This window comes from Trachypithecus francoisi, unplaced genomic scaffold (assembly GCF_009764315.1).
Source record: "Trachypithecus francoisi isolate TF-2019V2 unplaced genomic scaffold, Tfra_2.0 Lachesis_group2, whole genome shotgun sequence".
Lineage (NCBI taxonomy): Eukaryota > Metazoa > Chordata > Mammalia > Primates > Cercopithecidae > Trachypithecus > Trachypithecus francoisi.
In genome coordinates this window covers 120,869,481-120,886,604 of record NW_022681465.1, presented here as the reverse complement: position 1 = coordinate 120,886,604, position 17,124 = coordinate 120,869,481, and the positions used below count along the sequence as shown (strand labels likewise).

General features: G+C 37.6%; 1 protein-coding gene across 4 annotated transcripts in view; it reads right to left on the bottom strand.

The window, feature by feature from the left end:
* The window catches only part of CPEB4 (cytoplasmic polyadenylation element binding protein 4), a 78,761-nt gene that overhangs the window by 11,330 nt on the left and 50,307 nt on the right, over positions 1–17,124 (bottom strand). For 2 of the 4 annotated variants that reach the window (XM_033180325.1, XM_033180328.1), the window contains 2 exons: positions 6,500–6,523; positions 4,424–4,597 (listed from right to left, as the gene is read on the bottom strand). In XM_033180325.1, coding sequence (XP_033036216.1) covers positions 4,424–4,597; positions 6,500–6,523 — 198 coding nt within the window. The remainder of the gene's footprint in view (positions 1–4,423; positions 4,598–6,499; positions 6,524–17,124) is intronic. The other 2 variants (XM_033180326.1, XM_033180329.1) reach the window with 1 other exon arrangement.

Here is a 17,124-nt window from a genome sequence, read left to right as displayed (position 1 = left end):
CCTCTTTCTTCTCTCTTCCTCTTTCTCCCTCTATCTGTACATATAAATCAATCTTGCCATCCAGCCAGCATCTTTTTCTGAAATGGTGCCCTGCAATCCCAAACATAACTACTGGTATCTGTTCAAAGCAAGGCCACTCCCTTATATAACGATTTGGATATCACACTATTAGTGATTCATAGACTTCATTTAAATTTCAAAATTCTTTTTGATCCACACTGCTATCCAGAACATAGGTTGTACTTAATTATCATATCCTCAGAGCATCAGTCTTTTTCCAATTTGGAACAGCTCCATGTGCTTTCTTATCTTTCATAGTCATTCTATAGAATGACTGCTATGGTCTAAACATTTATGTTCCCTCAAAATTCATATGTTGAAATCTGTTCCCCAATGTGAGGGTATTTGGAGCTGGGGTCTTTGGTAGGTGATTAGGTCACGGGGGTGGCATCTTTCAGTGGGGTTAGTGCCCTTATAAAAGAGGCTCCGGAGAGACCCTTTAATCCTTCTGCCATGTGAGGGTACAATGAGAAGATTATTCTCTATTAGGAAGCAGGCCCTCAGCAGACACTGAATTTGCTGGCGCCTTGATCTTTGAATTCCCAGCCTCCAGAATGGTAAGAAATAAATTTCAGTTGTTTATAAACCACTAAGTCTATGGTATTTTTTTATAGCAACCTGAACAGATTTAAGATAGTGACCCTCAACCTGGGTCTGTGCTCTGCCTCCTATAGCATGCTATGTATTCCAAACTGGAATATCACCCTAATGGTGCAATGTCGTCCTGTCCTACCATGTGCATGTTAATCTTTTTTCCCCCCAAGATGAGGGCTCACTATGTTGCCCAGGCTGGTCTTGCACTTAAGTGATCCTGCCGCCTCAACTTCCCAAGTAGCTGGGACTACAGGTGCATACCATCACACCTGGAGGGCGTGTTAATCTTGATCGCCTGGTTTCTCTACCACAAGGAAACCTTTTCTCCTTTTGTATTCAATTCATGTTTTACAAGAGTATATAGTGTTGCTCACCAATATCCTGTTCCTTCATGAGCCTTGGCATCCATTGAAGACTCCTGCCTATATTAACTACCACAATAATGGTTGCCAAATAATGATTATCTGTTTCCATCATTCCTTCTACATGTATTAGTTAGTATTGTGCAGTAGGGAAGAGTTTTCCATCTGTTCCATTGATTTATTCATTTATTGATATCAGTTTGGGTCTATTTTATTCAATGGGTTGTGATCCAATTCACTCATTTATTTTGATGCTCAATTTGTCCCAAAAGTTGTCCCTGATTTGGCTCTAATTGTCAAACTGTCAGGGACAATTTGTCCCCGCTTGTCCCATAGGCGTGGGAGGCTCCTATGTCCTTCGTACTTCTTGCCACCATTCTTAAGCACTTTCATGCTTTTTGGCCTAAGAAGATACTCCAGGCTCATATTATTCTTTCCCTGTCCCAGCCCAAGAATCAGTCTTTTTTTTTCAAGATGTATTGATCATCTTAGTGGCAAAAGATATTTAGAAACTAAGATACAGGTGCTCTATATGCTCACTGTTAGTGAGTATTCATTATTTCTAAGTCCACAGTGAATGAAGCTAGGAAATAAATAAAACCACACACAAACATGCATTTATAACTATTTCCGTATCTGTGTACGTACTTACAAAAACTAATGAGTTCATACTGATATTTTCAATATGACTCCAACATCTCATGGCTTTTTCGAGCCTTCCGCCTTTCTATTTTTATATTCTCTTTTTGTAGGGAGAAACCTAGCTCCCAATACCTGTAAAGACATTTTTTTTTTTAATTTTTTTTTTTTTTTTTTTTGAGACGGAGTCTCGCTCTGTCACCCAGGCTGGAGTGCAGTGGCCGGATCTCAGCTCACTGCAAGCTCCGCCTCCCAGGTTTATGCCATTCTCCTGTCTCAGCCTCCCGAGTAGCTGGGACTACAGGCGCCCGCCACCTTGCCCGGCTAGTTTTTTTTTTTTGGATTTTTTTTTTTTTTAGTAGAGACGGGGTTTCACCATGTTAGCCAGGATGGTCTCGATCTCCTAACCTCGTGATCCGCCCATCTCGGCTTCCCAAAGTGCTGAGATTACAGGCTTGAGCCACCACGCCCGGCCCAAAGACATTTATTAATTTGCTCAATGTAACCAATCTTTCCCCTACCCTGCTAGCCTCCTCTACCTTCTACCTTTGTGCTTTGGGTCTTCTCACCCTTATTTCTTGGATACCATACGTGCTGCTGCTCAGGCCTCTGAGCAAGCCTCCTCCACATACATGTATATACATCCCTCCTCTTGAGACCTCTTTCCTGTCACCAATCCACTTCCTTGACAGCAATATCTCAGCCTTAGAGGAGGGGAGAGGAAAAAGGGATGAATGGGAAAAAAATGATAGACAAGGAAGGCCTGACCATATTTTGCTATTAATTTAAATTATACAAATTATGCTACATTATATATTTGGACACTAATGAGATTACGGAAAGATACACTCAAAAAGACTTCTAGAAAGAGTGGGTAAGCATGTGTAGATAAGACCTGATAATAGGGCAGGGTAAAGGAACAGAAAAGAAAGATGAGGTGTATGTCTAAATTCCAGTCTGATAGAGCTGTTTTCATCTTCCCCAGACTGTGAAACACTCTAATCTGCTCTGCTACGATACCTGTTTCTATGGTAAGTTTAGTTTGTGTGAGTCTAGTAAACAGGGAACAATGTCAGTATAACATAAAGTTGTACTGGTTCATAAATGATTTTTCCTAGGCAAGGTGAGCTAGTATAGTTTGAGGAAAGAACTATAAACTTCATCAGGAAAGGAAAAAGCCCCCCAACTTGTCTGATGTACAGGTACAAACCCTCCCAGCTCTGTTGCAAGAAAATTAAAAATAAGTGCAGCAACCAGAATTCTCTTGTCAGAGAGCTATGCCCCTAACCTTGCAGGGCTCTTATCTCCTGACAGTTTAGTTTGCGCTTCCTCAGGTGTTCAAAGGTCGGTTTCCATCTGCATTGTCTCCATGCTTGCAAGCCAACATTTCTGCTTTATTGGTTTTGTATATTTTCAATATTCCCTGAAGCAGCCCCAAGCATGTTGAGCTACCTGCCTGAATTGTCCAAGTTATCTCCAAGGTACTAATTCTCTTCTTGTTAGTGCTTCAGGTATAAAGTTCATTAGGTTTTAAATGATTTGTCTTTAACCTTATTTTCCCCCATAAACCCTGTAATTTTTAGTGCACAATTCTGCAGAACACAATATTTTTCAAGCTATGCTGAGAGCAGGATGGAGACTGATTCAGATAACTCTGAAATTTTAGCATAGCTTCCACCAAGACATTTTATTGTAGACAAAAAGAAAAAGCAAAAACCTCAGTTTATTTCGATCTTTAGCTTTTTAGAACCACTTCTGTCTCAACCTTCCAAAGGATAAATCATCTTAAAGAAAATGAAGTGACTTGATAAGTTTGATCCCAATCTAAATGTGAAGATATTAAACCTTATTATTTATTAGATCTTATACATGTGTAAAGAAATCTATTCTATTTTCCATAACATGATTTAGTGTATTTCCATTTTCACTCAGGAAATGAAGACAAAAGAAATTAGGAAAGCAACCAAGAATATGTGATTGGTATAAGGTCTGCTACTTTGATTTTTATCGGGGTCACTCAGACCCATGGATGAATAGCATATTCCTGAACAAGTCCCTCTAAGTCTTTGCATGGCTGGCTCCTTATTCAGGTCTCAGCTTAAATATCAATTTCTCAAAGAGGCTTTTCTTACCCACCTAATTTAAAAAAAACTCCCTGTGTCACTATTTTACATCATCCTGCTGTGTGCTTTTCAACATTTGCTCTCTAGTATTTTCTGGCATATTTATACATTGTTTATGGGCCTTCCCCCAATAAAATGTAACCTCTATGTAAGCAGGGACCTTCCATCTTGTATGCTACCTCAAATAAGATTATCTTTGTAGTACAACTGTAGCCTCTATTTTTCAAAAGTTCATGCTTAGTCTAAGATTTTAAACAATGAGCTATACATTTGTGGAGCACTCATAAAAGGTGGGGAAAACAAAGGAAAATACACCACTGAATTTGTCCAAAGTTAGCACACACAGACAAAAAGGGAGTTAGCACCCATGTATGCACCCAACAATCAAATCCCTTGGAAGCTTTCCCATTGATGTTTACTCCTTTTCATATAGTCCAATCCCTTGCTTTAGTTGGTTTGCACAGCTCTGTTCCCCTTCCTTCTATGAATTAATCTTATATGCCATGATAGGAGGATAGGACAAGAGAATAACGCAATCAGGGCTAACGACTGGAACCAGATAAGACTGTTATTGTAACACTATCTATGAGTTTCCTACTATGTGCCACCGTCTGGGCACCCTGCTATAAACAGTTCGAAATATACCTTCATCAATGTCTGGAGGCAATCCGCCTACAAACACCTTGCGAGAATATCGTTCCACTCTTTCCCCATTCTGGTGACTGAAACAGTGAGGTGAACCCAGGCCACTATGAAGAGGTTGATCCCCACGGCCATCATCCAAGAATCCATCTTCCATTGGAAACAGTGAAGACTGACCTGGAATAGAAAGCAGGGAAAAAACGGTAACAGAAAATGTTCCTTGTCACTGATTATAATGCACAAGAAACAAGGAAACAGCAGATTCAATAAAACTGCTGCTTTTTTTTTCTCACTGAATAATAGAAACACTTAGCTACACTCTTGAATTCCCACCAACTTAAAGTCCCAACTGAGTCAGAGAGAAAGCACATGGTTAAATATTAATAGAGGGTGACTCAAGTATCCCACTGGGATCCAGAAACTTCAGTGAGGTGAACTGAAGTACAGGAGGAGAGAGCATGCTTTAGCAAGCAGTCGGCAGCAGACTGTACTCCCTTGGCAGGGCCCCATGGCTATTGGCAACCTAGACATGTACACTAAGTATTAAATTTGGTTATAAGACATTGAATCACTTACATTTCTTTAAAAAATCAAACAATTTAGCCTGCATGATTTCCTCTATGAATGTGCTTAAAATGAACGGGTAGATTTTTTTTTTTTTTTTCTGAGACAGCGTCTCGCTCTTTTACCCAGGCTGGAGTACAGTGGCATAATCATAGCTCACTGCAGCCTCAAACTCTTGTACTCAAGTGATCCTCCCACCTCAACCTCCCAAGTAGCTGGGGCTAGAGGCACATGCCATGACATGTGGCTAACATAACAGGTAGATTTTTAAAGTGACCACTCATTTTTGTTTACCTTAACTAATGGGATATAATCAAAACCCACTTAACGTTATATTCCAACTTCATTGTGTAGTCTTATGGAATTTCAGATTATTAGGCATGCTAAAGATGTATTTATTATTAGCTGGGTTATTATCAGCTTGCTAAGGGTATTATCTATTTCTAAAAACTAGTCATTAAATTTGCTATTTGAAAATCTTATCATCCAGAATATATGCAGGAAACACCAGAGATGCCAATATGTGTAACAGTCCTTCCATATTTACCTGACAGCAAAATATAAACTTTTAAATCATAAGGAAAACACAGAGCTACAAACAGTTGCACAATCTCCCAAGCACTGTTTTATCACTTTTCTGGCTGCCAATTTACTTCTAGGTACTACTTGAGGAATTTGTTAATGGATCCTCTAGAAATGTATCCCAAGTGCTCTTACTTTAATAGAAACATTCCAGGTTTTGCCATACATGTCTTCAATTTCTATTACTAAACACAAATAATAACAGTATATTTTTTATAAATTTATCCTATAATAGCATATGTCAAGTGAAGACACGAGCTGATTATAAAACTGGAGCTTATTTCGTGAACGATCTTAAAAAATCACTTATCCTTTAAATCTAAGCTATTTAACTGTCTTACTTTCTTATAAAAAGACAAAATATAGGTGCTAAGAATAAGTTATTCAGGTACCTCTAGGAAATGATTCTTTAGAATTACCTAAAATTTCTAGAGCTTTTCCCCCAAATGTTTGAAATTTATAGGATTAGTCATGTATTGAGCTCATCTCATTTTAAACCACATGTATTGTTTACTTAGTAAAAAAGAAAAAAGTCGACATAAGGCATGTAAGTATAATTAAACCTCCAAGATAATGAGGTATTTTGGGACTAGTGTGACTATATTTTTCTTTTCAAAGATTCTTAATTTTTTTCTACGAAATTCCTTTTAGAAAGGAAAAAAAGCAAATCTTTAGATATAAGTTGAGTTTCTAATATACCACAGGGAAATCATTTTGATTCAAATCCAAATCCCACCATTCTGATAAATTTCTTTAGAGCTCCTTAACTCCTTCAAATTATGTCTCAAATGTTAACTGTAACACAAAAATTATATAAGGATCAAAGCTATGCTTAATTTCCCCTCTCCCCTTCCCCACAAAGGTTAGAAATTAAACAAGCTTGGGTTGTCTCCAAATACAAGTGATACATTTAAAAGTTAAAAACAATGTTACCTCTCCTTCGCCCATATGTCCTTGCTGCATGTCAAATGAGAAAAAAACAAAAACAAAAAAACAAAACAACCTTTCAAACATTGTCAAAAGAATCAACTGTGATTTCATCTACCAGCTTTTGAAAATGAAAAACTGTGACTACATTCTTCATTTCCCGGTAAATGTCTGAAAAAACAAGGAACTGGATGGTAAGAGGTCAATTTTGTGCATTTTTAAAATTTCTTCAGGGACACTGTAAAACTTTATTGAATCTTATTTGTTTTAGGGGAAGCTTTTTGCTGTAATTGTTGCCCAAGGTTCAAACTATTATGAAACGAAGGCAGTATACAACATGATCAGAACCAACTATTACCATATTAATAACGTTTTCTCTCAGAATTCCCTGCTAACTAGCAATTTAGTAGATACACCCATATTTAATTCATGACTTTTTCACCACCAGAAAAGAAATAACAATTTTACAGTATTCCTCAGTTAATCCTTTATAAGAGAAAATCATAACAAATGAAATCTTTAAGCAATTCATCAACTTCCTTTTAGCCAACAGTTCCCTATGTCTGATTAAGTCTTCTACCAAGTCCTAAATGTTGAAAAGTAAAAGGTTTGGTATCTTTATTGCCAAGCAGGTTGTAGCCAAGTGGCAAAGTAAAGGTAATTAATAATCCACTGGAACACAGGAAACGACAGTATAAACTTTAAATCAGAAAACCTTAGAGAAAATGTCTTCCCTGAAACAAATTGGCACTTATAAGCTCAGCCTGTCCAAACACCTCAATCCTATCCAACAAACATTTCTTGAATGCCCGATCTTGTGGATAAATAGTAAATAGAGCATGTCCCTGACCTCCAGAACTAGCAGCTTTTAATGCCAGAAGGCCACATAAGCAAACAACAGTGTAGCATGCCTATTGTTATACTAGTTACGTGGTAGGCATAACAGGAATAGAGGAGGAACTGGCTCTGATGAAAAAGTTGGGGGTGGGGGTAGGGAATCTGAGGTGGTCCTTAAAGGAAAAACAGAGGAAGGGCATTCCAGGCTCAGCAGGGTTACAGGCAGGGGTGCTGCTGTAGCATTCAGGGAAAGGTGGCCAGAACAGAAGCATGTAGAACAAGTGGGGACTTGGCTGGGGATGAGGTTTCAACAGGAAACTGGGATGGGTTTTTTTCTTTTTGGAGCCAGAATCTAGCTGTCTCACCCAGGCTGGAATGGTGTGATTTTAGCTCACTTCAGCCTCTGCCTCCTGGGTTCAAGCGATTCTCGTGCCTCAGCCTCCCCAGTACCTGGGACCACAGGGACGTGCCACCACGCCCAACTGATTTTTGTATTTTTTCGGCAGAGATGGGGTTTCACCATGTTGGCAAGATTGGTCTCGAACTCCTGATCTTAAGTGATCTGCCCACCTCAGCCTCCCAAAGTCCTGGGGTTATAGCCTGGGATAGGTTTTTTAGTTAGAAGGTACAGCTCCTTTAAGAAATCACTACCCAGACTCACAAACTGGTCAAGGTTTTTATTCTTATTCTTCTAGATAAATGCTAAATAAGTATAACTCAGAAATATTATGTGATTATCTTCCAAAGTGAAATTATATCTCAAACCAAAATACATTTCTGCCACACTTAGATAGCCCTGGATTTCACCAAAGTATTTGAGCAAATGGATTCACACAACATACAATCTCCCACAAGCAGTAGTGCTTATACTTTAATAGGTCTTAAGTTTAGGGGGTTGGGGAGAGGTAGGTATTTTCTGACTTAATCAGACAGAGGTTGGAAAGACAAACAGCATCAAAAAAGCAGATGCTTGTTTAAGAACATTCTATTCGGCCGGGCGCGGTGGTTCATGCCTATAATCCCAGCACTTTGGGAGGCCAAGGCGGGTGGATCACGAGGTCAGGAGATCGAGACCATCCTGGCTAACACGGTGAGACCCCGTCTCTACTAAAAATACAAAAAAATTAGCTGGGTGTGGTGACAGGCACCTGTAGTCCCAGCCACTTGGGAGTCTGAGGCAGGAGAATGGCATGAACCCAGGAGGCGGAACTTGCAGTGAGCCAAGATCTCGCCACTGCACTCCAGCCTGGGAGACAGAGCGAGACTCCGTCTCAAAAAAAAAAAAAACAAACATTCTATTCATACAACTGCTTCAAAGATAAGGGAGTCTGGGGAAACAAAGTAATGATTTGAAAATCTTAGTGCTGTCAATCTTAAAAAGTTGATTGATGCTGCTTGGATTTCAGAGAAAACAGATATTTGAAAAGAATAAGCTTTTATAATATAGCTACAAAATTAACATGAAAACTCTCATGGCTTCCATTATTTCGAAAATAAATAATTGCCAGAATAGTAAGGGCTGTGGATCAAAAGTTACAATCAAATACTCTCGAAATGTTCCAATGTATACTCTCACACTTTGATTATCTACTGTAAAATTAAACTGGTCAATATAAAATAATTCATGGTTAAATTCTGAGATTAAATTCTGAAAGCTATGTAGACATTTTCTCATATTAAGAGAAAACAGGTTATAAGTGAACAATGTTTACAACTATAAAAGTTGCCCAATCAAATCAGGAAATTAATGTAAATTAATACTGAAGAAATAAAAACAATGACATTCTGGAACATTCAAAACGAGCATGTGTACTTATACATTATTTTTCATGTAAATTTTGACATAAGATACATACACAAAAATAAACAAACCATAATAAGTTCAATGAATTTTCTACAAATTGAACAGATCTATGTAACCGGAACCCAGACATTAATATAATGCTAAATAATGCCACTTTATCTTACATAAAAAAGATGTACTAAGCACTTTTCCTCACTTATTTCAAAGTATATTGGCACACACTTTATGATGAAATTCTTGCAACATAGAACCTCTCTGCTTTCCTGAGGAAAATGTCAGACAGATTTCCAATTTCATGACCAGCAAGTGTTGCTCGTTATTTGATGCTTCTCAAATGTCCGAGGAAGTGTAAGTTAAGAAATGACTTTAATTATGTTCAAAGAAATCTACATTTTGGAAAACTTCTAAGTCAGCAAAACTAACTCTGTTAGTTACCAAAAAGTAGACTCTTAAAAGATTTTTTAGATGCATGTCATTACCACTGAATAAAAATCTCCCGGTCCCACCAAAGTTTTAATGAATTCTATTTGTATGTTTATCCACTTTTATTATTTCTTAGTTTTGATTTATTTTATTTTTATTTTTGGAGATGGAGTCTCGCCCAGGCTGGAGTGCAGTGGTGCGATCTTGGCTCACTGCAACCTCTGCCTCCTAGATTCAAGCAATTCTTCTGCCTCAGTCTCCCTGGGACTACAAGTGTATGTCACCACACCCAGCGTTTTTTTTTTTTTTTTTTGTATTTTAGTAGAGACGTGGTTTCACCCTGTTGAACAGGCTGGTCTCAAACTCCTGAGCTCAGGCAATCTGCCCACTTCAGCCTCCCAAAGTGCTAGGATTACAGGCATGAGCCACCATGCCCAGTCTAGTTTTGATTTATAAAGTCCTCAATAATTTAATGTTCAGAACTAACAGGATTCAAGAATGTTAAAAAAAAAAAAGAAAGAAAAAGCTCAAAATATTATGGCCATAAATTTTTATAACTTCTGGATACCTGCTATTAGATCTGTTGATATACTTTATTTCTAAAACACCTTTACGGGATTGCTTACAAATGCTTCCTTTCTTTGTTATTATCCTTATATACAGAATCAAATTCCCTCTAGCAAAATATTCCATTAATCTGTAATGCCAGATTTACGAAGAAGGTACAGAAAGACTTGTCAGGGCTCCCCCGACCTTCTCCCTCCCCACACACTTTATTATAAAAATAAATTATTATTTATCCCATAAAAAGTACTTTTTTCTCATTTGTTGCAACATTTGTAATAATCAAAAAGAAACAAAGTACCCACACATTCAAAAGAAGAAACACCTAGTATGTGGCATTTTTAATTTTATGTATGTACATATGTATGTACGCATTTATTTCAAAGGAGCAACCCTATTAACTGAGCATGTGGCATTTTTAAATGTGGCTCATGTTCATGTACCTAAAGCTCTCTAAGATGTCGGCCTGCGTGCAGTGTCTAAGTGTGTATTGTAGAATCCTTATTGTGTACATTTAAAAATAAAGAAAATATAAATAGATATGTAGGAATATGCATAAAATTTTTACTTTTTATTTTATTTTTATTTTTATAGAGATGGGGTTTTACCATGTTGCCGAGGCTGGTCTCAACACCTGGGCTCAAGCAATCCACCCACCTGGGTCTCCTTAAGTGCTAGGATTGCAGGCATGAGCCATTGTGACTGGCCATGAAATATTTTTTCTAGAAATAACCACAAGAACCTTTGGAGACAGAAACTTCTAGAAAGAGGAAAGAAGGCGTTCACTTCTTGTTTTATCCCTTTCTGTACCATTTGAATTTATTATTATTGCATATGCTATATCGCTATATTTGTTAATGAACCCTTTTTGGTTTTCTCCTTGGTATTAATATTAAAAATGAACAAATGACATTATTGCTTTCATACAAAAGCATACTTTGCTACATGAGAGCACCTAATCAATCCTGTCACGAATAGGACTTTAGGCCATGAAGGATAAGATATTACTATGTTTTAGTGGACAATGAAACAATGGATCCTATCTGGGTTAGGCTCTCCATCTGTGCACCTCTCAACGCCCCACGGTGAGAAGACAAATAGCAATGCTATTTGGAAAAAAAGGGGAGGGGTGTAACTCAGATGATAAGATGTTACCAAATAACTGACTTTTGGCTAGGAACGGTGGCTCACACCTATAACCCCAGCACTTTGGGAGGTTGAGGTGGGTGGATCATTTGAGGTCAGGAGTTTAAGACCAGCCTGGCCAATATGGTAAAACTCCATCTCTACTAAAAATATAAAAATTAGCTGGGTGTGGTGATGCATGCCTGTAATCGTGGCTACTTGGTAGGCTAAGGCAGGAGAACTGCTTCAACCCGGGAGGTAAAGGTTGCAGTGAGCTGAGATTGCACCACTGCACTCCAGCCTGGGCAACAGAGTGAGACTCAGTCTCCAAACAATACAAAACAAAACAAAACAACCTGACTTTTCCAGGAGGACTAAAAGAAAATATATGGGGAGAGGGGTTGGGAAATTAGCCAAATTAGTAAAGCAGTTGAAAATATATAAATCAAAGGCTTGAAGCTAAAAGGAATTCATCTGTCAACAAAAGAATAAAGATGGTAGAACCAAAGAGCAGACACAATCATTACAAAGATCAAAGTATACAATTCAACAAAGATGCAAAGAAACATTTTAAATGATTTTATAAATTAATACCTAATTTAATAGGCTCACTGCTACAAAATTAATTTACATTTGCTTTATAGTTAGAAATTCCTATCACTTTGGCTTATGTCTACATTAGTTTGTTGGCACAACAACATTCAAAGAATGTTCCTAAGACATGATAAAGACACTATTCTTTGTAAGGCCTACCTTAGAAAAGAGCAGAGAATGCAACTCTAGTTTCCTTATGTCCCTAACCCTCAGTTTCTTTATTTATAAAAATGGGGAGCAAATGAGAGAATAATGAAAAACACAATGTGTATATATAGTGGTCAGTCACATACTCAATAAATAATCTCCTCCCTTTCCCAAAAGTAAAGTCATATGGTATGGTCTCTTCAACAATTAGCTTTTCATTAGCATTTTAAGGTTAACAATTGTAGAGCACTTTAGAGTTTACAATTTGTTTTCATATTTTCAATGAAGGGATCTTTCAACATGCTTATTATTATAGCAATTAGAACCATATTACATACATTTTCGCTAAGTGATCATCATCTACATTTCTCTTGAGTAAATTATACCTTCCTTTTTGATAGATTTCTTCCCCCTCCCAAGCAAACAATCTTCCTCCTTTCATTCCAAAAAACTATAATTAAGAGATGTTGGGCCAGGTGCGGTGGCTCACGCCTGTAATCCCAGCACTTTGGGAGGCCGAGGCAGGCCGATCACTTGACGTCAGGAGTTCGAGACCAGCCTGGCCAATATAGTGAAACCCCATCTCTGCTAAAAATACTAAAATTAGCTGGGCATGGTGGCAGGTGCCTGTAATCTCAGCTACTTGGGAAGGTGAGGCAGGAGAATCGCTTGAACCTGGGAGGTGGAGGCTACAGTGAGCCGAGATGGAGCCACTGCACTCCAGTCTGGATGACAGAGCAGACTTCATCTTAAAAGAAAAAAAAAAAAAAAAAAGAAAGAAGTGTTGTTCTGTGTCACCCTTAATAGATTTCCTTATTAATCTCTTCCTCAAAGGAAAGAAAATACATGAGTTGTTAAAACTTAACAGGTTTTTTTTGCTCTATAACTTTCTCCTACCACAAGGTTCATTTTTGAAGTAGCTAATCCTGAGGGCTAAAGCAGTGGAATGAAAGGTTAGAGAAAAAAAAAAAGTATAACGCACAAGCATTTTTATACAGAGGTGGTGGTGGTTTCTTGGGTAAAATAAAACTTCAAGCTGGGTAAGAGGAAAATTAATCTTTTAATCCAATGTCTATCTCAGAGCTAAGCCAAGATACTCCAGAGGAATTTGAGGTAACTGGCCTATGTTGAGCACTTCTTGTCACTTAACTGGGAAACTAAGTTTTAGGCTTGCTTTCTCATAACCATAAAATGGGCATTTTAACTGTATCCCTACTACATGAAATTTACCAGTAAAAGGCATCTATTATGGGCGGAATTGTGTGGTCACCCTCTACCCCCACCCTCCTGTCCACATTCATCTGTTGAAGTCCTAACCTCCAGTACCTGAGAATGTGACTATATCTGGAGACAGGGTCTTTACAAAGGTAATTAAGGTTAAATGAGGTCAGTGGGGTGGGCCCTAATCCAATATGACTGGTGTCTTTATAAGGAGAGCTTAGAACACAGACGTGCACAGAGGGAAAACCATGTGGTGACACAGCTATCTATAACCCACAGAGAGATGCCTCAGAAGAAATGAACCCTGATGACACCTTGCTTTGGTACTTTAGCCTCCAGAACCGTGACGAAATAAATTTCTGTTTAAGCCAGTAGTCAGCAGTACTTATTACAGCAGCCCTAGCAAACTAATGCAGCACCCAAAAAGTAGCTTTAGGGAGTTTGGTTTTAAAAACACACTGAAAATCCAAGAACTCTCCCCAAGATTGCCCCTCAAAAAAATCTCTGCAACTATTAACACAGCAATAAATTGAGAAATTCCCTAGAGCGTGAACTGTAACATTCTTAACACAATTACCAATCATTGTTGAATTATATTGGCACTGCCTTTTAACATGAGTGGTATATGAAAGTCACTGTATGAAACTGTAGGAAATTGATGATCGAGCAAGGCAAAAAAATAATTTGATCCATGGATGAATACAACCTATTTATCTTTGTAAAGGCAAATTATAACCTTAGTCCAATATAAGCCACTGAAAACTGGTTGGTGACACTGACTTTTTTTCTTTTAATTATTGTTATTATTTTTCCAATAAGAGGCTAGTTAGGGGATTTTCTTTTTATTTATTGAGGATTTAAACCTCTTTCTAAAAGCGTTGAGGTTGCTTGAAAATTTCAAAATAAAGCATAAAATAAAAATCAGATAGTCAAAATTCAAACGTTCATGTGAGAAAGAGAATAAACAGCTGCTCTACATTTTTATTGAAACAAAACAAGAAAGGGCTTTCAACAGATACCTGGAAGAAAAAGCTCTGAGAGTTACCATTGAAACAAAGCAGAGTGGCTATATAATCACCTTATTAAAGGTTTTTAGAAGCCTGAATAGATAATAATGGACAAGGAAGAACAGCTCCTTACAGCACCTTTCAGTCTTAAAATTAAACAATGACTATAAAGTGATGTAATGTATTAGGCTTTTATTTTCAGTTTTAAGAAAAGGCTGTATGGACACAAGATATGAAGGGAATGCATTTGGAAGTGCATAGTTTTAGATTATCTACCTTAACGACAGACAACGAAAGCATGTTCAACTTTCAAGAGTTTTTACAAACTCATATTAATCCTTTGTTCTATATTTTTCCTTATATATTTTCAGCTATTAAGAATCAACACATGAATGAGATTAATTCCTAACCAAAAATATTGCTTATTCTAATTCTCTTATTTTGACTTACTATGTGCCAGGTGCTATGCTAAGTGACTTCCACACATCTTCACCACAACAAAATGTGATGGGTAGTATTTGTAATTCTTTAATTAATCTTCACTAAGCATAATTCATTATGCCAGATTTGCAATACAGGTACCCCCAAAACCTGAGCTAAAGTGAGAGCAAAGCTACTAAGAATGAATATATCAATGAGATTAATTTGTCTACAGATGTGATCCACTCTAGAAGATATTTTACAAACATGACTGACAGAATGGACAATGTGCATATCTTGATCAAGGTCACTAAAAAATTGTCTCAACACCTCTCCTCCCTACCTAGATCTAATTTCATGACTTTCAAGCAATCTTCTGCTCTAATCTGGACATTGCTACTGTAGAGAGAATACGTCAGTCGAGCAGTCATCCCCGGCATCTGGTCTACCTGGAAGTCTTATGCTTCATTATAAATGACTAAATTGGCATCTGGTCCTAACTGGTTGGTTACTAAAAAACTAATCCTTCATCAAATCTGACAAAATCAAGTTTTGGGGCCTCATGAAGCTCAATACTAGACCCGAGACCGTGGCAATCGTAACCCCACGCTCCTGGGTCTTGCTTAAGGAGCCAGCAAGAGATATTTCTTAAAAGAAAGACATCTCTCTTTGTCCTTTATCTTTATGTCTTTCAGTTTGAGGCAATGTTAACCCAAGTCAGTATGTCTTTATATAAACAAAATTTCCATGTATGCAACATTAAAAACTATTTAGTCTTCTCTTAGAGTTCATAGACCAGTAAAATTTGAAAACATAAATATTCTGGGAAAAAGTTACTTTTATTTTTTCATTGACAAGTAAGATCACTAAAAATAATCTATTTCAGAAAGAAAGGATAGTAATGAAGAAAAAAGGAAAGGCAATCACGTAATAGTACACTTTTTTTCTTTTTTTGAGACAGGGTGTCACTCTGTCACCCTGGCTGGAGTGCAGTGGTACAATCATGGCTCACTGCACCCTTGACCTCCCCATCCCAAGCAATCCTCCCACCTCAGCCTCCCAAGTAGTTGGGACTACAAGCATGTGCCAACACACCTCGCGAGTTTTTAAAAATCTTTTGTAGAGACAAGGTTTCGCCATGTTGCCCAGGTTGCTCTTGAATTCCTGGGCTCAAAGAATCCTCCTGCTTCAGCCTCCCAAAGTGCTGGGATTACAGGTGACTTTTTTTCCTAGTTAAGTGAATTTAGCTTTAAGGAAAACCCACTAGAGAGAGCTTATTTTTCTTGACAACCCTCAACAAAGATGGGCCCCAGAGGCAACTAATCCAACAGGAACACCTTCATAAGGAAACTGGGACAAAGAAGAGTTGATCACTTTGCCTAAGATGACACAGCAATATCCCAAATCTTGTTTCACTACAATTTCCAGTACCTGGAACTGACTCGAACTAGTTCCAAAGGAAAAGGTAAACTCTTCTACATGTATATATATCCCTTATGTTCTCCTTATCCTGATGCCACTGTCGCCACTGGGTTTGGTTTTTGGCCTAATACATTTATGCTAGAACACTATATTATGATATTATTTCTGGCACTGTAGCATGAAAAGACCTACATCTGATGACCAAGTAAGATTTTATAAGCTATTTAGTCTCCAGAAGATCTGATGTACCCAGGAATTTCTAAGTTCTACAACATATTGATTTCAAACACTAGTCAAAAAGGAGATCCAGTGATAAAAATATTTTTTAACTCCTTATTCACAACATACTAAAATCAAGGAATGGAAGAATTTTTATTTTTATTTGTTTTGGGAATGATGAGAATACAGCTATTTAGTCCATAACACTTGTTAGGGGTTGTGGAACTTAAAATGAGCTTTGACAAATGGAAGGCATTTTCTACACACAGAAATTTGAAATCCACATTCCAAAGTAAATTAGTAGAAAGTAAGTAAACAAGACCTCTGTATTTCATCCAATTGTTTTAGACCATGATACTAAAAAAACAGACACTAAAATTCTTGTGAGTGGATGTTCCCTCCTCCTGGTGAAACTTAGCTTGCTTCACTATGCACATAAAAAGAGAACTCAACAGAACATTAGCACAGGAAAGGAGAATCTAATGAAGGCAATGGAAAGCCAACAAAACTTCATTTTTCTTGTTTTTGTTAGACAGCAAACAGCAAATGACCTTGTCTTATGCAATGTCAAGTACTGTGGTTTTAGGCTGCCTTTTTCTGGTTTTAGATCTCTGCTTAGCCTTTCCTGCTGGGACATTTTTCCAGCCACGTGGAAATGGCTTTTATGTTAACATTTCAAAGGACACTCTACAGAAGCTAACATTAGATAAAGCCAGTCTTTAGGTATCATTATGGGATTTTCATTTATTCTGATTGTCACCAAGTTCAGGACAGGGAATCAGTTGGCCCTCAAATTAAAAAGAAAAGTTTCTGCCACAATTTTGAGGTAAAAGAATTACTCTTAAAAT